We start from the raw sequence: 16,666 nt of genomic DNA, 5'->3' as shown, positions 1-16,666 counted from the left end.
ACGATTTTTTCTAAGATTTTCGCGTTTTGTTCTGACCACATATGCTGGAGACGGGAGCTCGGAGCGTAGGCAACTAACTCCCTTGCACGAGAACTGGCGCGGCCGTGCGCGTTCTAAAGAAAGCTCGTGCAGAGAAAAACAAGCGAAGGACCAGGGATGTCAAATTCAGGACATAGAAAAATACCCCCACTAAAGCCCCTCGATATGTTTTCGTTTGTCTTTGCAAGTAGCGCCAAATGAGCGAGCGCACGTGGTCCAGGTCTCGAGCGGCCCTTGGAAGCAAATGGCGGCGCAGCACTGAAATAAGCGGCCCTTGGAAGCGAATGGCGGCGGAGCACCCGCTCGTGGCACGTGTCTTGCGCATTTCCACAACAATGGTTGGCGGTACTTGTGAAAACACCTTTATCAAGGGGCTTTAACGCCCACTGTATTGAAGCGCCACCACACACAATTTCTCGTATTGATGTACGCGCCTAGATGTACCAAACACACCGCGTTTATGGGTAGTTCCACGTGCCGCCGCTTCATGACGAAAAAGTGGCGCTGTAGCCAGGATGCCGGTGCGGGGGATGTCTGTCGACTAAGTTGCGGTGAGCGGACGTGTTTCCTGGTTCTCCTCGAGCATCCGAAGCTAAGTGCCAGTTTTTCTTCTTTTCTCTCTCTTTTTTTGAGAGTTGATTGGAAGTGACTATGCGGTAGCAGTATTAGGTTTGAACAGCAGCAGTTAACGTTAGTTTCGCAAAGTAGGCTCTGTTTGAATTTTTGGCGGGAAGGGACGGTTTGTTCCCGGTCTAGACATGGGTCTAGATTTGGGTCGGCATGACAAGGGTGGGGACGAGTTGGTGCAGTGCGAGGGGTGTGGGAGGTGGTGTTACCTGGAGGAGACGGGTTTCGGGAGCCTGGAGGTGGCGGCGGAGGTAAGTTTCGAGTGTCGGCTTTGTGTGAAGCTTCAGCAGGTAACTGGGGAATGGGAGGGTAGATTTCGGGAGATTGAGGTTCAGCTTAAGGCAGAAGGAGAGAAGCGGGTGGGTCTCGAGGCCCAGGTAGAGGAGCTGACTAGGCAGCTTAATCATGAGAGGGAGCAGCGGGTCGGCCTCGAGAAGCAGGCGGAAGAGCTGGGGGAAGTATGGAAGGCGGGTTTAGAGGAGCGTAAGAGGGAGTGTGACAGTAGGGTAGAGCGCCTGGAAGGGGTAATTCGAGCGAGTGAGAGTAGCGAGGGAAGAAAGGAGGAAGTGTCAGTTCTAGCAGGACGAACCACCAGTCTGCAGGCTGGGGTCCCTGGTGGTCGGGAGTCCGGCCTGTTGGCAGGCGGGCTCGACGACGCTGGAGAGCTGATTGAACCTCAGCTCAATGGCGCCTTCGAGCAGCAGGCGTCGGGCAGTCAGGTGACAGGAGATAAGTCGCAGGACAAAGGCGCGCAGGCACCAGGGGGATCTAGGGTACTGGTAGTGGGGAGCTCTAACGTAGCACGGGTTAGGAGGGGTGTACATAACAGGGTGAAGGGAGACCAGAGGGTAACCGTAGAGGTCCAGCCAGGGAAGTGTATGGTGGATGCTATGACCGCAGCACGTGAGGGGGTGTGGGATAACCGGGAGGGAAGGAACCTAGTAATAGTTCATGCGGGGCTTAATGATGTGCTGAAGGGTAGGAGCCAGAACCTCGGAAAGCAGCTAAACGTGGGAATACGTAAGCTGAGGGACGTGTCTGAGAATGTGCATGTGGTTGTGTGCACCATTCCAGAAGTTCGGGGGCAGTCCGGGTTAACGGAGAGGAGGGTTGTCGAAGCCAACGGAGTAATTAAGGGTATGAGTCGACAGCTTCGGTACGACGTAATGGAAGTAAACAGAGAAGTGTACGAGGCTGGCTCCCGCCCTTTTGCAGATGGCATTCACTACAGTGAGGCCACGGGTTACAGGGTGGGGGATAGGATGGGCCGCACGGTGACTGCTTTTTTGGGGGGACCGAGGGCCCTGGGGGCACTGAAGTAACTGAAAACCCAACAAAGTCAGGAGAGGCACCCAGGGTTAAAAAGAGGAGAAAACGTAAGAACAGGTATAAAAAATCAGCACAATCAGACATTGGATATATTAACATGCAGGGTGGTAGAAATAGGTTAAAATGGGAAGAGGTGGAGGAGCAACTAAGAAAGGAGGATTTAATGGTGTATGGGTTTGTGGAAACACATCTCAGAGACATGGAGCAGCCACCTTGCAACCCTGACTATGTGTGGGAAGAATGCAACAGAATGGAGGGAACGAGGAAGGGAGGTGGAATTGGAGCATTTATTAAGAAGAATATGAACTTTCAAAGGATCAGAAAGGAGTGCGCCGAACATTTGTGGCTGAAAGGAAAAGTCGCTGGGGAATCAACAGTCCTTGGAGTGGTTTACTTATGGACAGGGACAGGTGCTAAAGAGGAAAACAGAAAAATGATTGATTGCATATCAAGAGACATTAGTGAACTAGGCGAAGGCTCCGAAATAATTATTATGGGAGACATGAATGCCCATATTGAGGGTCTGGATGGGTATACGGACTCAACTGGAAGCATATTACTAGAACTGGTGGAAAAACATGACTTAGTTTTATGTAATACCAGTCAGAAGTGTGACGGGCACATAACTTGGGAAACTGGCAATCTGCATTCAACTATAGATTACGTACTCATGTCACACAAAATATATGGTAAGTTACAAGTAATGAAAATAGATGAAGAAGGTTCCAAAAGTCTTGGTAGTGATCACAAACGTATTAAGCTGAATTTTGCCAGAGAAGTAAATGCTGAAACTAGACAACATAATTCAAAGCAAACTTTCTGCAGCGACAAAGAGTTGGAAATAGTTGTTGAAAGAATAGAGGCAGCAGTTTCAGGGCAATGGCATACAGATTGGACCTATGAGAGCCTAACTAGGCTTTTTTCTCTAGAACTAGACAAAGTTAAGAGTAAACAAAAGGGGAAGCAAGGACATAGACCAAAAAGTTGGTGGGACAAAGAAGTGAAGCAAGCGATACAAAAACGTCAGGAAGCCTCTAGAGAACACAGGTATTCTAAGCGTAGTGGGGAGTCCGAAACGGAAGTAAAAAGAAAATGGGACAATTTTGTAACATGTCGCCGAGAGGCATCCAGTTTGATCAATGCGAAAATTCAGAGAAAGGGTGAGGAATGGATGAGTAATGTAAGTAAGAAAGATAGAAATGCTGCCAAGAAGTTTTGGGAGCACTTGAACTCACTCGGTGAAACAACGCAAGCTAGACAGAGGTTCATACTCTCGCATCAGGGAGATCAATTAGAGGGAGATGATGCGATACAATATATAGGAGCAGTGATGGAGGAGAAATTTCGGGAACGGGTACATGTGGAAGATAGGAGAGCCGAAGGAAGTAGCAGTCCAGTTTGTGACATCGCGGATTTTGGACAAAGAGAATGGGAAAAGGCGGAACGAAGAGTCCCTAGTGGCACGTCGACAGGCACAGATGGTATCCCTATCAAGCTGGTGAAGAATTTGGGTCCTAAATCTAAGGCAAAACTAAGGGAGGTAGTGAGTACCATGATAACAAAAGGAAATATTCCAGATGAATGGAGGCTTAGTAGGATGAGTATGATATATAAGGGAAAGGGAGATAAGTCTGATATTAGAAATTATCGTCCTATAACCGTGACACCGGTTATTTACAGGTTGGTAATGCAGATTATAAAGAACAGACTGGAGGAATGGGTAGATTGCGAGGGCATACTGGGCGAGTTACAGAACGGGTTTCGAAAACAAAGAAGGTTGGAGGACAACTTATTTTCTCTAACACAGTGTATAGAAATAGCGCAAAAAGAAAACAGACAGCTCTGGCTGGCATTTCTGGATATCAAGGGTGCCTATGACAATGTGAACCAAAGAAACCTGTGGGACATAATGGAGAACTTAAACCTAGATGAAGGACTAACAGCACTATTAAGGAACATTTACAAAGATAACAAAGTGATTATAACATGGGAAGGAAAGGCGACAGGGAAAATAGAGATAAGACGAGGCCTTAGGCAGGGGTGCCCGTTATCGCCTTTGCTGTTTATGTTGTATCTGAGAGGATTGGAGGATAGACTAGAGAAGAGTGGGCTTGGGTTCAACCTTTCTTACAGTAAGCTAGGCCAAAAAATTCAGCAATCCTTACCGGGATTGATGTATGCGGATGATATTGTACTAATGGCTAACAACAGGACAGAGTTGCAGGAATTAATGAGCATCTGTGGTAGGGAAGGAGAGGAATTAGGTTTAGAATTCAGTAGCGAAAAATCGGCAGTCATGATTTTTAACGAGGATGAAGTTGAGAGGCTGAAGATACAGAATATTACAGTTGAGAGAGCTAGTAAATACAAGTATCTAGGAGTATGGATATGTGATGGTGCAGAATATCTCAGAGACCATGAAAAGTATATAATAGGTAAGGGCAACAGAAATGCAGCTGTAATGAAAAATAGAGCACTTTGGAATTACAACAGGTATGAGGTGGTGAGAGAGATTTGGAAAGGGGTCATGGTGCCTGGCTTGACTTTTGGAAACGCAGTGCTATGCATGAAATCCGAAGTGCATGCGAAACTAGAAATAAAACAGCGCGGAGTAGGTAGACTGGCTTTGGGGGCGCATTGCAAAACGCCAAACCAGGGAGTACAAGGAGACATGGGATGGGCATCATTTGAGAGCAGGGAAGCGGTGAGCAAGGTAGAATTTGAGGATAGGTTGAGGCTAATGGATGGGGAGCAATGGGCACGAAAGGTTTTCAGCTATTTATACATGAGGAGTGTAGACACAAAGTGGAGACAGCGCACTAGGAAATTAAGAGGAAAGTTTTTGGGCTATAGCGAAGATACGGAAGAGCAAGTCTCAGTTAAGAAGAAAGTTAAGACCACAGAAAGGGATCGGTGGCTAGAGGGAATGCAGACAAAGACTGCTCTGGAAAGCTATAGATTAAACAAAAGAGTTATTGCCAAAGAAAGCATTTATGACAATTCTAGGGGAAGCTCATTGCTGTTTGAGGCAAGAACGGGTGTTCTGCGAACCAGAACATACAGAGTGAAGTACCAGGAAATGGATAGTGTGCATTGCTTGTGGAGAGGAGGACGAGACGGCTGAGCACTTGATACTCTACTGTAAAGGGCTTCACCCTATGCCTACCGAAGACAACATAGATTTAATAAAGTCATTGGGTTTTAGAGACAGCGAAGGGAGAGTGGATTTCAAGACTGTAGAGATTACCAAGCAAAGATTAAGTGAATGGTGGCAGAAATCGAGAGAAAACTAGGTATTTTCTTATTCACTGATGGCAAGGGGGTTTCATAGCCTCACTTTCTTTGCACTGCGGAGTGAATATAGATTTCACATTTAAATATTCTAAGCTTAAATGGTAAAACAAAATGGCTAGGTGGCGTAAGCTACCGCCCGATCCAAAGGGCTCAGCCGTATTCATCCATCCATCCATCCATCCGGTGCATTTCTGCTGGAAGGGGCGTGGCGTGAAGCGTCACAGAGCACGAGAGCGTCTCGTACTTCGCGTGCTCATGCAGGACACACTTCTACGCTTGGTGCCATTGTGAGCCGCCCGATGGCACCGGGCGCAGGGCAACGTTACTGGAGCAAGCTCAGTTTCACAGCTCCGTCTGCGACGTGGGCGCAGTGGCGGTCACAAGAACTAGCAGCGCTACAGGCAAGTCTTGCTTCTGGATTGACTAGCCCGCCACATTTGAATAGCAATACTTGAGCTTCGGCTACTTGTTGATTCACACTAACACTTCACAGCGCAAGAAAACAGACGCACACAAAAATAAATTTCAAACACTAAAAGAAAGAACACTCACAATGCGCTGACTCCGATCTCTGTGGTGTATTACGCTTCATCTTCATCATCTTTTTTTTTTGCTAAAATACACATGGAAGTAAAAAAAAAGAGGAAGAAATGAAAAAGAAAAGGAGGCTCTCAACGCAGTGGTAGCAGATAACGCGCGAGACAGGGAAGCAAGATCCGACTGCAGCGCCGCTAGTTCTCGACTTCTCGTGACCAGCACCTGGGCCACTCCCCTCTGCAGGCGAGAACAGGGAGCTGCGAAACAGCTTGCTCCAGTAACGTTGGCGCATGGTACCGGTGTCACCAGTGTCATGAACAAGTGGCATGCTATCGATTTTAGAAAGTTCGCCACGGGGCCTACAAAAGTCACCTGTGAAAGTGTTAACAAATGGCATATAAACTTGATAGCAGTTCCTGGAATAAAGATACAGGCGCTAGTCGGGTTTTAAAGCGTGGTAGCTTTGCAGAACCTCTAGTGCTCACTGGAATCAGCCAATGAGCGTTAATCACGTTACCTTTCCACCAGCTAATCAGCGTCGAGCTTTGCGGCCAACTTTTTGGGCTTCACATCGGGCAGTGCATGATCATAAGCCCTGCTGTTCTTACTTACGTCAGTGGCAGGGCTTATCTTCATGCGCTGCTTAATTCCTTCTGCGTTCATAATATAATACTGCAGTCTCATTGGATCTGGACAAGGCGGTGTCATTTGGCGTGCACATCCTTGGAATCGGCGCTCCCCCTTTAAGTGTCACACGCTACCTATAAATCTTCTCAAATACCAAAGTATCATTGCTAACTCTCAACTTTGAAACAGAAAAATCACCCAATATTGATGTCCATTATTAGCGGCGAGATGTTTTAGTGGCGCCCTCCTACGGTTCCCCCTTGTGACATCATTACCTTTCAAACAACAAGTTCGATGGTGTCTGTAAATAGCATGGTGGAAGTTTGAAATCATTGCGCTCTCAAAGGAACACTGCCAACACCGTCGAAATTAAAGTTCTTTCATTCCTCTTATTTCCGTCGATGATAAATCCTTTTCTGACGTCAAAGTCAGCCTTCGGCCAATCGTGGAGGGCCGACCACAACGACGCTTTCGGTCGCGCACGTCGCCAATATATGCTAGCTGCCACTCTATTCAGAAATTCCAACTGAAAGGTAGAGTTGGTAAACTCACCGATTTTTTATTTTCTATAATATACCCGGCGTTTGCGTGTATGATACTCTGCTCTGGAGTAGTGCTTTCCCGTTAGCATGCGGTTGTGCTGCGGCAAAGCAAGATAGGCAAAATCACAATATCTGCTCTGCGGTTCTCGCTTCACTGCAGTGTACCAAAGTGTGGCGATAAGTGCACTCAACAAACTAACTAACCTGCCAGAACAGACCATGAACGTGAAAAATATTGTGAGACTTCCGAGTACTGTCATTGTTTGACACAGATATCAAATCGAGTAGTACATCATTTAAGGCAATAATTAAAGGCTCTCAAAATTTGCATAAGCCTACTCCAACAATTAGACAGTGTAGCAATGAAGTAAAATTACATTTTGGCAGAATGTTGGTGCAAATTCATCACTGCAACTGCAAAAGCATCGGTACACACTTCATGCTAAGACTTCCACAAAAGTTTAAAGTTGTGCTCTGGTAAGGAAGGCAGGCTGACATGTAAATACCTAAGAAAATTGACATTTATTATAGCATAGGTGTGCAATCCAAAACAAAGAAAACTGAAAACTTGTGTAAAGAGAGGGTCAATTTAACTTACATTAAATACAAAAGAAAAGTCCAATATACAAAGGCACTTAAGATGTCCAGCAAGTCACAATTTCTTTGAGCACAGAGTGATAAGTTGGACCCTCCGTGGTGCCTTCAGGGGCGTTCCGCTCTCCTGATTTCCTAGTTTTACTACCAAGGGTTTTGTTTCTGTTGAAGCAGCTTCCCTCAACTCTGTGTTACTTTTGCTTCCAAGGCACCCATGTTCCTGGATGGGCTGGTGTTCCAGAGTTTCGCTCAGCTCTTTTTCGCCGCTTTTGCCACAGCTTTCGTCAGCAGTTTCATTTTCGTTGAGCTTCTTTTCAATGACGCTGTCCACTTCCATGTCTTCGACCAGAACAACAGAAGCATTGGGTTTTTCTAGCACCTTATCTCCGACGTCTGTTGTACCATTCTGAGACGCAGTGGACGCTTGGTTTTTCTTCTGGTTTTCCCCCTTCTTGGAGCTCGACGGAGAGTTGCTGCAAAATGAAATAATATATGCCCTCTACAACACTCCGTCCTATGGAGCACGGGGTGAGTGATTGGGCGTGTTAAGTCCACACTCCTTTACTCCTACTCCGATGCTCCGAGTCTCATACTCCGAGCAAAGCCACTAGACGGAGCACAGTGTACAGGAGCGCGGCACAATTATCGACGACCCGCTAGAGCCACCGTTCCAAACGCATGGTTATGACGAGCCCGGCATCTTGTGGGGTGGCAGAGGCCAAAATTATTTCTAAAATAAAATACTGGAGGCCTCTCTAAAGAGGCAGATTGTAAAGTAAAAAAAAAAAAAAAAAAAAAAAAGACAATGACGTTAGGAACTTTCTACGAATAATTTAACGTTCCTGAAAGGTTTGAGGACTTGCTTCTAGCACATATGCAGAAAGTTACGTCGACCAATTATTTATTGACCATGCGTGCTGTTTAGATTTAAATGAGAGACAACACTCTTGAACCCGCTTGTAGGCGCAGGAAACTGCCAAATTTGTCAGATGTTTTGTGGTTCTGTCTTGCAGCACGAGACTGAACACATCGAGGTGCTGCCCTGATACCGGCAAATCACCGTTCGATAAAGAATTCGTTTTTAGGCAAGATACCATGAACAAACCTTTACCAAAACGCTAACGGATGTTTCGCCTTTTCAATCAAAGTATCTTTACTCGGTGGGCAAATCATTTTAAAAAGGGCAGCGGACTGAATGTCTTCTCATCTTGACAACTTTTCTGTTGCTGTGCTATCGGTGTGCTACCAATCGATAGATGAACTCATTCTCAAGCGAGATGCATGAACAAACCTTTTCCGCAATGCTAACTGATGTTTCAGCTTTCCGACTGAAGTGTCTTTATTCGCTGGGGCTGGGCTAAGCATTCTAAAAAGGGCAGCGGTCCAAATGTCTTCTCCGTCATACCTTGACAACTTTTCTGTCGCTGTGATACCGGCATTATCGGCGCGCTACCGCCAGATAGATGAATTCGTTTTCAGGCGAGGTGTACAAACAAACCTTTTCTGGAATGCTAATTACTGTCTTGGCTTTCGAATCAAATTGATTTTACCTGCTGGATTAAGCTCTATTCAACTAAAAAGGGAAAGCAGTCCGGCTGCACCCTTCGTCTCGCCAACGTTTCTGTCAGCGCAGTCATCTTGTTTGTTGATGTGATGTCACGGAGCGCAAAGAAGTCACTCGCACTCCGAGAAATACTCAATCAGAGAAAAGTGCACTAGAGTGTCAGTTTCCAGTGGCGCTCCTGTCCGTTTAGTGAATAAAATGCCGAACACTCGCGCTCCAGAGCACGGTCTTAAAGGGATACTGAATCGAAATTTGGATTTCGCAAAATAAGGCTGCAGAAATGTTGAACCGGACGCGACGAGCTCCAAAACATCACTCATACATCGATATCTCAAACGGATGGCAGTACTTTTGGAAGAGAAGACAGCGATCAAGCGAGGGCTACGACGTCATTGTCCTCCTGGAAATTTTGAGAATGAAGGAAGTGACCTCGCTTCTGTCCTCCTTGCATCGGTTCACCAGCTCGACGGGACGTAGTGAGGAGGAGAGGGAATGAGAATAGTGATGTGACGTGTCTCGTCGGCCTTATTGGCAGTGTTCAATCACGCACTTCTTTTCCAAAAATACGGTGATCCGTATTTTTCACACCGTATCCCTCTAGCCTTGTTCTGCAAGCTTGGAAATTCGGTTCAGTATCCCTTGAACGCGCCCACTGTGAGGGTTTACCAGGGCTACTCTCAAATCCCGGAAACTTGCCTCAAGATCACCCAGGAGTAAAAATTAGTATTCTTTGAGAGTGCTTTGTGTATTTTTATAAATATGAAATCTAACGCTAACTTGGTATATAATCCAAACAGCCCTTAAGGCATGCTTTCGATTCCTTTTTGCAGTGGCATAACGACATTGACCATTCAAATATCTGCTCATTACATGGACTGCAATAAAAAAAGTATGTTTCTTATGACTGAGGCATGGCTCAGTATTCTCATTTAACCTACCCAGTTTGAAACCCCAGCAGATCCTCTTTTAAGCATTACACCTAGAGAGAGCCCTATCGCAGACCATATGAATTTGATAGGGCTAGTGATGTTTTGGTTATTCATCAATGTATGATGATCAGAAAAATGACAGGCATTTTTTCAGGGTGAATGTTCATTCACAACTTTAGGAAAAATATGTTGTATGCATAGTATGTTTAACAAAAATAAGGCATCAAGACTTTTTCATATTTTATCTCTACAGCTTGCTGGTTTAACACTAGTCGCAATTACACAAGACAGTGACTATTTCGACGTCCACACTCAAAATAATTTCAAGTATTATTTTGATGCCCATGAATCCTGAAGACGTGAAAATATTTTCAAAATCATTTTGACGTCCCCTTTCAAAATATATTTCTCTCATTATTTTAATGTCTTCCAACTGAGAACTTTGGAGCTTTGGAGTCCGCACTGGAAAGTGATTGAAAGTGGTGATAAAGAAATATCTTGCAGGCGGCATCGCAGTTCAACACACATTTTTCGTAAACAAATGTGCGGTTGACTGTAGTTTTTATAACCTTTCAAGTAATGGGGAATGCAAAAAAACCTTCTCAAAGTTACAACATCAGCTATCAGGCCCCAGGTAACATTTGCTTGGTTATGCTAAACATTACAGAATGCGGCACCGTTGCTTGTCATGATTTATTTCACGTGTTTTATATAGATAAAGAAGCTGAGCTGAATCTCGTTGTCATAAAAAATGTACCGCAAAATCCCGTAATGATGCCCCTTCCCTAGAGATCGCCCATCCCGTGTTTTTGGCTAAATATCTGTAACATGAAAATTCCGAAACATTGCCCACCTCCCGATTTCCATCGGACGTCAAGCAATGTCAGACGGGAATCGCGCATCAACGGTGCAATTAGCGGTAGCAGTACGTCCCGAAAGCGAGTTCATAGCGGGTTCCTGCAGTTTTGTCTGCAATCTGAGTGCGTGATACCCGTTCCCGTAAGACGCGAGTTGTTCCCGCGCACATATTGCATCGTGAAATGCGAATCTGCTACGTTCGCTATTTGCAGTATCTGTTCCCAAGTTTGTGCCGGATATCCGTGTTTTTGTCCGGGATCTGCGCGCGCTATATCAATTCTTGGCTGTAACACTGCAAGTCATTCCCGCGTGTACATTGCATTGTGAAATGCGAGGCTGCAGCGTGCGCGATCTGCGGTGTTTGTTTCCGTGACACGGGAGTTCGTAGCATTTTCTCGCGTTTTTGTCTGCGATCTGCGTGTGCGACATTGGTTTTCGTCAATATCGGTTTTCGTGTCGGGCAAGATCGTAGTGGGTTCCCCCGTGTTTATTGCACCATGAAACTAGATCTAGCTGCGTCCGCGATCTGCGGTATACGTTCCCGTAAATACAAGTTCTCGGCGGGTTTCTGCGAGTCCTTCGCACCACGAAATGTGAATCTGTTGCGTCGGCCACGTGCGGTATCCCTTCTTGTAACACAGAAGTTTGTAGCAAATTCCCGTGTGTTTATCGCATCGTGAAATGCGACTTTGCCGTGTCGGCAACCTGCGGTGCCAGTTCCCACGTTGCTTGGTTTATAGCGGGTTCCTCGGCGCTTATCATTAATTCTTTATAAAGTTTTGCTGTGGCATCCCCAAAGATAGCCACCCCATGTTTTTCACCATTTATCTCTTCATTTTGGGTGGGCGTTTTTACGGGATTTTACGGTAGTTGACTGGTCAACATTTGCTGTTGGGAAGTGAATGTATCTTGTACAACTGCGGCGCAAACTGCCATATAAAAAATATTTTTGGATGCATCAGAACCATTGTTGTTCATTCACACCAGTCAAGAAACATCATGGCAGTGTTTGCATTCACATTTTACTTAACATCCCGGTCGTTTCATAGTTAACCCACTCATTATACACAAACAAAAATAAAAATCCAAACTAAACAACAAACTCATGAAACCCGGTTAAAAAAGGGGCACAAGCCAGATGCAAAGTGAAACTTTGCAATCATACGAAGACACACTCGCACAGTAGGGGAGGCACAAAAAGCATGCCAAACTCTCAGTGTTATGTAGTGTATGCACATACATTTTTTACAAGCTTGCAAAATAGGGGGATATCCAGCTCTCCTTTCTTGTGGATTCAAAATTTTAAGTGAGATGTGTGTCGAAATGACGTGCGAGAGCTTGGAAGATCGCCGCATTGTGTGTCTTGTCTGAAAGGATGAACTTTTAAGCCAATCAAGCACACATACGCTGAATAAGACATTTCCAGTGCCAAGTAGGATCACAACTTTTTAGGCATGCGGCACAACGACACATGATTCCATCAACACAACACCATCACATCAGAAGCTAAACAGAACAAAACTTCCGAAACCATGAAACGGCTACCACGCTACCACAGCAATGGCAGCACCAATGGGGGACGTCGAAATACTGAAGTCACTATTTTGACGTTTTACAGAAGTGACGTCACAGATGTCAAGATACTTTTAACAATATTTTCACAGTTGACATTGAAATTATCACTGCCATTACACAAATAGACGTCTCCAGAATGTCTGTCTAGACATGTACTGTCAGGAGCGAAAATATAATTCATGATACCCACGTCCGATGTGCTGCCAAGCTGTTACGCCTTCCAGAGCAAGTCACATACTTCAGAAGCCTCAGGGCCGTGCAGCGCATTGCCACAGCCTGAAACTCACAGGCCCGTCCTATCCAAGGAGGAAAAGCTTACCTGGCTTCATCGATGACAGCCTTGAACGGCAGCTCTCCGTCGTAGATTTTCCCAATCTCTCCTTCACCAAATGTTATTATGGAGCAAAATCCGTCCGTTGAAGAAGCAACAAGCACCAGTCCGTCAGGAGACCTGCAGCACAATGATCACAGCCATCAAACGGACAGAAGGTAAAAAGTCTCAATGCTGAATAACCAACCAGGCCCCCTGCCTGGTTGTTTCAGTCCTGAACTGTAGAAATTTTGTCATTCATTAAATTTCATCTCAATACATTGTACCAATTAGCATTTTTATGTATTTTCTTTTCTTGTCTATTGCAGTGTCATCTCAGGAAGCAGACCACATAGAGAAAATCAGATACCCCAATGGCAGGGATGGCCTCGTCGACGCGCGCAGCCAATGGGACCAAAAGCCGAAATCCATCAGCTTTGCTCCGCTCCCTTGGGATTGGGGAAACCAGGTGCCATTTGGCGCGGCTTCAAAGCTGATGATGTCGGCTCGCTCCATGGGACAGTTAATGCTTTTGCATTAAAATGCTGGTTAAACTGGGCAGACACTTTACTTGGGGTAGAAATGATCAACAGAAATTGGGCGCTTTGAGGACTCTAGAGGGCACTCTGAGGAACTCTAAGGAACAATTGGTTGACAGCCTATGACGCAATTTAGCACAGCAATGACACACATTTTGTCTTTCCTGGAATGACCCTTAAAAAGATGTTGCTTTATCAACTCACCATGTCAAGTCACTCAGTCTCGTGTAGTGGATGTTTGTGATGTGAGCGAAGGGAGAAGACTGCTCGGTGTCGTACAGAAGAATAGCGTTCTGTGTTGCCACTGCAAACACCATCCTGTATGGGAGCCTGCACAGAGAATCATTATACTTTTAGAGAACAAACCAGCTCTAGAATTTCCACCTCAATTCTGAGAGGTAGTTAATAATTTTCAAACTCCAGTACTTGAACATGGGCAAGAAACTCTAACAAGTTGAGACACCTAAGGACCGTATACTCACCCAAGAAAGGGTCCATCCAGAAGCTTGCTTTTGGATCCGTCTAATGAGAAAAAGAATGGAAATTGTCAAGTGTCTTTCGCATTTGCAATGTCTGCAGCTCGTACCCTCCTGACAAGGTTCCACGGAATCTGTCTTTCGTGCTGTTTCGGACTCTGCAGTTTCCATCGTCTCCGGCACAACAGGTTCCGTAAACTCGGCAGATTCCACTTTTTCAGCTGCCATGGATTCTGCAGATTCTATCTTCTTGGTACCCCGAAGCTTGAAGAAGATGGGGCAAAACCTGACGGCCAGACTTGGCTTGTCACCAATAGGAAGGTAATACGCCGGCCTGTAAAATAGGGGTTACCATTTCAGTTATCTCACAAGTTGCTTTTACATCTGTGAGTGGGAGTATATCAGGGTTCGTACAAGCTTCAAATAAAAAAAAGTCAAGAGTTTTCAAGGACTTTTAAGGGCTTGTAAAGGTATTTTCAAGGACCCTTTCTGATACTATATATAGTAAATTTATAATATAACAACCTTTTGAAATGCACGCCAAAAATTCTTTTTTTGCACGATACCTAGGAAAAGGCATACTTGCCAAAGACGTGCTAGTAACAGGTTCAGTAGAGCTACTGCAGCTTTTCCTTGATTTCCTGGTTGATATTTAGAAGTTTTTGCACCTTTGTTTTCGCTGTTTTCCTAAGGCTGTTCGACATGACAATGTAGGTGATGCCACCTGTTGCCCTTGCATTCTAGGTGTCTGTAGTTGCACATACTGGGCACCGCGCACAACTTAAACTACGTCCACCATGTGTAGCCTAAAACAGACGCAGAACAAGGAAACCAGGAGTAAGTAGCAAACAGTATGCAAAGGAACAAGGCGAACGGGGAGCAAGATTGCAAGATGGCAGACGGGCGAGACCGGATACAAAGCCACCGGGACTGCTACCATTATGGCCAGGTGCTTATGGGCATCCGCTAAATGTGTCTAAATGTGCGATATAAAAAAACTCTTGTTGAAATTTTGAAATTTATGTTAAAGAATGGCATTCTACCGATGCGGAAGTTGCTTTCTTGCCTTGCATCGTTCGACATAACAGATCGAAAAGCAAAGCAAATCCGCTAAGCCTAAAGACTGGCACGACCACCCATAAAACCAATTCCAGAGTCAAGAGGTTTGAAGGGCATCCGTTGTAACCCTGTTTTCACGTGCACGCAGTTTGCAGAGGGACGTGCTATCGCTTTGACTTGTTGGCGGCACCAATGCTAAGCAGCACTTTTGCCAATGTACTATCGTCCCCAAGAGCCAATGCTGGCGTCAAAAGCGAAATGCTGCGAGCCCCTAAAGCAACGCGCGCAATACCAGCTGTACTGACCTAATCAGCGCAAAATCAGAAAGGCGGCTCAGACAGAAAGAAAACCCCACAAGGTGGCGGTGGCCCCCTCGTGAGCCTAAAGAGGGGCTTTGGGAACCAGAGATGGCATGGACCGCAGAACACACGCAATTATTGCCTGTTTTCTCCCGGTGCACTTTTCTTTACAGAGGATAGCCACGTGCTTAGACTTAATCTGTATGTTGCTTCATAGAAAAGCTAATAACGCATTTTGTTCCCTTTTTTTCTCTCTCTCCTGTCATGCTTTTGGGAGGTCGCGGAGTCTTGTGATCATGAGACGAGACAGGACGCACACTGCGGTCATAAACAAACGAAGTGGTTGCCAGCCCTGTGTAGTTGAGTCTTGGTAGATTGTCTTCAGCCATGGCAGCAGCTTACAGCGTCTGTAGTGTATTTCATGGTGACTATCTTAGTAAACACAAAAAGAATATAGCAAAGCAGATCAATTTCCGCAGTTTGTAAGATTTGTACGTCAATTCCCCGAAGAAGGTCGCGCAATATTCTCCAGTTCGTGCATTCCCTATTTGTAGCCACATTCGGAGCTGATAAATTTTCCAGCACTCATTAGAATAATTGCAGCACAGGTAAGTGCATCGCAAAATTCGAGTCTGGTAGGGAGAGGGATAAAACACAGACTCCTCAAGTCACCCTTCTTCCAATGTGGGCAGCTGCAATGTGCTTGATATCTTTACTCCTTTTTTTTTTTGTTTAATTAAAATTAGTAATTTTAGGTATTCTAATTCTTGTCTCACTGAAAGTCTGCCAGTGAAGTCAGAAGTTTACATTGGTCAGCTGGACGTACAACCGTCATATGAATAGCAGTGTAACAAGCTTGGGCTCAAACATTTCCACTTCATCGTAAATGTAGGTATAAATATTCACATGTAATTTGCACCACTGTAACTACTTTCCTACAACTTTCAGAAAAAAAAAAAAAAAATGTTGAAGTAGCAATTACAATTGTTTACGTCCCGCCTTTGTGGAAAAAGTTCAGCTAACGATCCTAGAACTTGAAATTTTAAAGGGCAAAGCATCCTTATTAGTTAGATTAATAAAAAGGGAAAGCAACACAGGCATTGTTTTAATTAGTAGAATACTTGAGCACAGTACCCGAATACAGCAGAAAAAAATATGTCTACCATAAAGTACCGGGCAAGTGCCCACTTAAAATCTAAAGATATTTGCGAAAAAATGGGGAATGGGCACTTGTCAGGTCCAGGTCATCAATTTTACATATTAATGTACAGCGCATATTTGCTCAGACCTTACAACTTTGGGAATGGGCGCTTCGTGTGGAATGGGCGGATGCGCGGTATTCTACGACAGTTATACAATACACAGAATCAAAAGATAATTGCGTTTCTGGCATTGGGCAAAAATGCTGGCGTGGAAGGCACACTTTGCAGCGCTGTAACCTTAAAGGAAACAAAATGATGCAACATGT

The 16,666-nt window shown here is 45.1% G+C and overlaps 1 protein-coding gene across 2 annotated transcripts in view; it reads right to left on the bottom strand.

Moving 5' to 3' along the window:
- Window positions 1-7,498: 7,498 nt before the first annotated feature.
- Window positions 7,499-16,666, bottom strand: part of LOC8043699 (chromatin assembly factor 1 subunit B) — a 29,618-nt gene continuing 20,450 nt past the window's right edge. For both annotated transcript variants that reach the window (XM_040505219.2, XM_029987480.3), the window contains exons 10-14: window positions 13,951-14,174; window positions 13,847-13,886; window positions 13,569-13,694; window positions 12,835-12,966; window positions 7,499-8,062 (exon numbers count right to left, since the gene is read on the bottom strand). In XM_040505219.2, coding sequence (XP_040361153.2) covers window positions 7,648-8,062; window positions 12,835-12,966; window positions 13,569-13,694; window positions 13,847-13,886; window positions 13,951-14,174 — 937 coding nt within the window. In that variant the 3' untranslated portion in view covers window positions 7,499-7,647. The remainder of the gene's footprint in view (window positions 8,063-12,834; window positions 12,967-13,568; window positions 13,695-13,846; window positions 13,887-13,950; window positions 14,175-16,666) is intronic.

The sequence above is a fragment of the Ixodes scapularis genome, unplaced genomic scaffold, assembly GCF_016920785.2.
Source record: "Ixodes scapularis isolate PalLabHiFi unplaced genomic scaffold, ASM1692078v2 PGA_scaffold2__306_contigs__length_199485367, whole genome shotgun sequence".
Classification (NCBI taxonomy): Eukaryota; Metazoa; Arthropoda; class Arachnida; order Ixodida; family Ixodidae; genus Ixodes; species Ixodes scapularis.
Note: the sequence above shows the minus strand (reverse complement) of the source record. Positions and strands in the feature narration are given on the sequence as shown.